Raw genomic sequence first — 5,779 nt, 5'->3', positions numbered from 1 at the left:
AAAAAAGCATACATAAGAAAAGCTTAAACTTTTTCAAAAGTTTCCAATGAAATTATGAACCTATAAATAAACATGAGATGTTTATTTTACTAGCCCTAAACTAGCATTTATTTTATGCACATAACTGCAGAAAGTGACACAATTTGGTCTTTTGTTAGGTAAAAAGCCAATAAGTGATTAAGAAATCAACCAAGATTAGGACAACAATCCTTGGCTTAAAAATATAAAGCTAAAATCCCAATAAATAAACAATGCATGTTTTCCAACAATAATAATCACATAATCTGAACAACCCATCATCATTATTTTTAAATCGAGCATAATAAACAACAAAACAGCACAAATCTACCATTTTTTTCCCGTAAAAAACAAAAATACAATCAACAACAGATTTTAGGCATATTTCGACTATATTCAAGCAAGAACAACAACAATAATCAAATACAAAAACAGAAAAACTGTATTAAAAAAGAAACGAAAAGGAAAAAGTAATTACCTTTGACGGCTTGAAGGAGATTTGAAGATGGAGATCAAAAGAAAATATCAAGAATGTAGATTATCAGAACTTGAAATAAAAAAAAAAAAACCGAAACGAAAACGAAAAAAATCGAAAAAAATTAACAAAAAAATTACCTTGAGGTTTGACGGCTTGAAGGAGAGGAAGAATTGAAAAAAAAAAACGAGAATGGAAAAGTCAGAAATCAGAACTTTAGATCCAAAACAAAAATGAAACGAAAACAAAAACCCTAAATAAAAAAAGTAAAAAACCGAAACGAAAACGAAAAAAATCAAAACGAAAACAACAAAAATTAACAAAAAATTACCTTGAGGTTTGACGGCTTGAAGGAGAGGAAGATTTGAAAAAAAAACGAGAATGAAAAAGTCAGAAATCAGAACTTAGATCCAAAACAAAAATGAAACGAAAACAAAAACCCTAAATAAACAAACCGAAACAAAAACGAAAAAAATCAAACGAAAACAACAAAAATTAACAAAAAATTACCTTGAGTTTTGAACTTTTGACGGCTTGAAACCTTCAAATTGAAGGAGAGGAAGATTTGAAAAAACAAAAAAATGAGAATGTAAAGCGAGAAATCAGAAATGTAGATCCAAAACACAAATGAAACGAAAACAAAAACCCTAATTAGGATTTTTAAAAGTTGAGAAGTTGAGCTTAAGATTCTTGAGAATTTCAGAACGAAAGAGTGAGAAACTGAGAAGTTAGAGAGAGAAACTAAGACAGATTGAGAATAGAAGAGTGAGTAAAACGGCTGAATGGCTGATAGAGTGGACTTGAGATTCTAGGTTTAGGTTTTACTTGTTCAGTTGATCTAACCGTCCATATTCAATCTCAACATCTAACCGTTCATTTTTTTTTTTTTTTGTAGATTCCAGAATATTCATCATTTCATCTAGATCTAACGGTCTAGATTTTTTTTTGTGCTTTTCTAGGTCTTTTTGACCGTTTTTTTTAATTATTTATTATTATTATTATTTTGAGGGATTATTATTATTATTATTATTATTATTATTATTATTATTTGTTAATATTATTATTATTACTAGTTTACTACTACTATTATTATAATATTATTATAATTATTATTATTATTATTACTATTATTATTATTATTTATTATTATTATTATTATTATTATTATTATTATTATTATTACTATTATTATTATTATTAGTTTTTTACTTATAAGTTATAAATTGTAAGAAACGCAAATGTTTCAAAATTGAAATTGATTCAATACAACATAGTTAATGACTTAATGACTTAATGCACATCAATATCTGACATCTCTATATGTATATTATATATATTTGTGAGTCTGTGACTGTATATCAGTATATATAATAAACTAATAATAACTTAATAAGTAATAATACTAATAACTAATAAAGTAATGAAAATCTAACCATTGTTTTTCATGGGCATTCAATCTAACCGTTGTATATTTGACTATTCGTACATTAGTATTGCATAATGATTTCATCACCACTTTAATTAGTGATTTCGTGATTTCGTCCATTTAACTTATTAAGTTGTTTGAGTTAGTAATCTAAATAAAGTAACAAACTAAATAACGAATCCATTTAATCTCGTGTAAGTTATAATTTATAAGAAATGCAATGTTTGGAAATGGAAATTGATTCAATACGATATTGTTAATGTATATGTAATTATAGATTAATTATTATGTATATCATATTGTACGAATGTACGGTTGGTGTCATTATCATACTATCATAAGTATCATTGCCTCATTGAATTATTGGTATGTACTACAATCGATAAACATATTTACATATCTGATTATTAAAACTTAAAAGTTTAAAACACTTATTGATCAATCTAATTGAATACTTGTACATTCTTAAGTATCGATTTATCGTATTATAAGTATCAACTCATTAAATCATGGTCATGACGCGATCTTTAAAACAATCATGAATTCATGACCCAAACCGCTTATAAACCGAACCGACATGATCCAAACCGTTCATAAACCGAACCAATTGAACTGTGTAAACCCTCCACTAAACCGGCCCATTTCAAACTGAACCGACATGATTCGCACCGTTTATAAACCGAACTGATATTGACCCGGGTAAACCCGCCCCTAAACCGACCCATTTCAAACCAAACCGGCTTGATCCAAACCGTTTGTAAACCGAACTGACATTGACCCGGGTAAACCCGCCCCCTAAACCGACCCGTATCAAACCGAACCGACATAATCCGAATCGTTTATAAACCGACCCGCTTATGACCCAAACCGAATTTAAACCGCAAAGAAATAAACCGAAACCAAACCGAGCTGTGACTAACCCAAACCGAACCAAACCGACCCGCCAACTAAACTAAACCGTTTCAATCCGAACCGCTCCAAACCGAAACCGACTCAAACCGAGGTCAAACCGAACCGCCAGACCATAGATACTTTAATTTCTCTTTCGAAGTTGATTATGGTCCAACAAACTTTGATATTGTCTTTCTTCAATACTCAATAAATTCGCACACGCAATTTCATACACCGACGTAATTCATTTATTGTTCCTTATTAACGTGCGCAAGGAAACAAAGAGTAAATAGCCTTATAATTTCCACCACATGATATATTAGTACTTTTGTAGTGCATTTCACTTTCATATCTACCAACCACATCTTCTTCTTTCTCACTTTACCCAAAAAGAAGAAGCAGCAAAACTAGAGATAGTGAACAAGTTTGTATTTAACCCAAAAAAAAAAAAACTTATCTCGAGATTGTGAGATCAAATCTAACTAAAAGTATTTGGAAAGGGATTTTCCTATCCTTCTCTCACACTTTTAAAAAGCCTACCTCACTAATCCCTAAACTGAGCTAGGACGATACTTTAAAATAAGTGTTCAAAGATGAAATTTATCATACTCCGTATTGACCATATATTTTCTAATTATTGTGTAGATCGATCTAAACATAGCTAGTTATTTTTCAATTCATGCTGATATTTATTTCTAAATTTCTATCTTTGAAATATTTTTTTACATATGAGAATATTTAGGTAAGGATGCAATACAAAGTACTAATATTCATTTTAATTTGTTTACGATTTGGCAATTCAAGCTTGAACTAGACATTGTGACCACATAAGCCAACACTTAGCAGATTGTCACGATTTGTTTGGTCTAGTATTTGCGGGCTAGGCATTTAAGAGTAGGGGGGAGGATAAGGGAATCCCTACCCCCAATTACCAGTATTTAGTATGATTTAAACCCTATACCTCTAAGATTTAAAGTACTACCAAGTGAGTCAACAACACTTAATTGGCATATCTACCTAGCATGCTTAATTATACATATCACTTGTGGCAGTATGTGTACATAATTGTTTGAATAATGTACAACCCTACTTTTAGAAGCACATGCACATAAATATATTGTCTTTATCAATGAGTCGTTACATATATACTACACCTCAAGATCTTGTTACTTGTTACAATCACATTTTGAGAAAGAAATTATTCACAAAGTAAGAAAATAGAGCAATGACAACACCTCAACATTTACACATTGCGTTATTCCCCTTCATGTCTAAAGGCCATACAATTCCTCTTCTACACTTAACCAAATTCATACACAACCATCGACCCAAAGCCACCTTCACCATCTTCACCACCCCGGCTAACGAGCCCTTCATCTCGGCCTCGCTTTCGCCGCTCCCACCTAACACCGTCACCATTATCTCCTTTCCCTTTTCATCCACCAACGATGACATTCCAATGGGAGTCGAAAGCACTGATCGACTCCCGTCTATGTCCCTCTTTCACTCATTTGCTTTCGCAACTGAAACAATCCAACCTCATTTCGAAAGCGCCCTTGAAAATATACAAAAACAAGACAACCCCATTAGTTTCCTCATTTCTGATGGCTTTCTCTACTGGACTCAACCATCAGCTGCTAAGTTTAACATCCGTAGATTAGTCTTCTATGGTATGAATGTGTACTCTTTTTCTTTGTATAGGTCTGTATTCGTTCATAAGCTTTTTTCGAAGCTCAAGTCTAAAGACGAGTTGATCCAAGTACCAGATTTTCCTTGGATTAAGGTTCAACAAGATGATTTTGATAGCTCTTTTAAACAAGATTTTGATCCTCAAGACCCAAAGTTTGATTTTTTTGTCAAGTGTGGTAATGCCACTTCATTGAGTCACGGTATGGTTGTTAATACTTTTCAAGAGCTTGAGAAACCATTTGTGGAGTTCATGAACTCAATCTCTGATGGGCCTAAATCTTGGTGTGTTGGCCCGTTTTGCTTGGCTGAGAAACAAACAACGTTAGAGAGACCGGAGAAGCCTGAATGGAACAAATGGTTGGATAAAAAGTGGGATGAAGGAAAGTCTGTCATGTACGTTGCGTTCGGCTCACAAGCTGAGATAAGTAATGAACAACTGAAGGAGATTTTAACCGGGGTCGAAAAATCGGAAGCGTGTTTCCTATGGGCTTTAAGGATAAAACCTAGCCAAGAAGAAGTTATGAAAGGGTTTGAGGAGAAAATGAAAGGAAGAGGGTTGGTTGTAAGAGGATGGGTAGAGCAAAGGGAAGTACTTGAACATAAAAGTGTAAAAGGGTTTCTAAGTCATTGTGGGTGGAACTCGGCGATAGAGAGCATTTGTGCAGGTGTACCGATCTTGGCTTTGCCTATGATGGCGGAACAACATTTGAATGCGAAGATGGTGGCCGAGGAGATCAAGGTGGGAGTGAGAGTTGAGACCATAGATGGGTCACCAAGAGGGTTTGTTAAGTGGGATGGTTTGAGTAAAATGGTCAAAGAGTTGATGGAAGGTGAGATGGGAAAGAAAGTGAGGAAGACGGTAAAGGAGTTAAGTGAGGTTGCCAGGAAATCGGTTGAAGGAGGAGGATCATCTTGGTGTAATATGGAAACCCTATTGAGTGTATTAGAGATGGAGCAAGTCAAAATTTAATGCCCTAATAAAAGTTATTGTAATAGCTTATTGTAATAACTAGATTAAATCTCGTACAATGCACGGTTTTTAAATAATTGTAATGACAATAAATTTCTAATATATATATATATATATATATATATATATATATATATATAGAAATGAGATCATGTGAGAACCCCTTTCTTATATGAGAACCCATCATATGTGAGAACAACTTATAGCCATTGGATCAAATTAGATCCAACGCTCCATACTCTATCCTGTCAAAGTAATGGCACTTTTAGTAAATAAAAGAACTTTCTAAGTTGTATATAAGAAACTTTAT

The 5,779-nt window shown here is 32.9% G+C and overlaps 1 protein-coding gene across 1 annotated transcript; it reads left to right on the top strand.

Moving 5' to 3' along the window:
- The first annotated feature begins 3,913 nt into the window (after positions 1–3,913).
- LOC110735480 (UDP-glycosyltransferase 90A1-like) lies at positions 3,914–5,543 on the top strand. Its single transcript, XM_021915671.1, has one exon. The coding sequence runs from the start codon at positions 4,036–4,038 to the stop codon at positions 5,467–5,469; it is 1,434 nt and encodes a 477-aa protein (XP_021771363.1). The 5' UTR covers positions 3,914–4,035; the 3' UTR covers positions 5,470–5,543.
- The last annotated feature ends 236 nt before the right edge of the window (positions 5,544–5,779 follow it).

The sequence above is a fragment of the Chenopodium quinoa genome, unplaced genomic scaffold (assembly GCF_001683475.1).
Source record: "Chenopodium quinoa cultivar QQ74 unplaced genomic scaffold, ASM168347v1, whole genome shotgun sequence".
Taxonomy (NCBI): Eukaryota; Viridiplantae; Streptophyta; class Magnoliopsida; order Caryophyllales; family Amaranthaceae; genus Chenopodium; species Chenopodium quinoa.
This window is presented reverse-complemented; position numbering and strand designations above follow the sequence as displayed.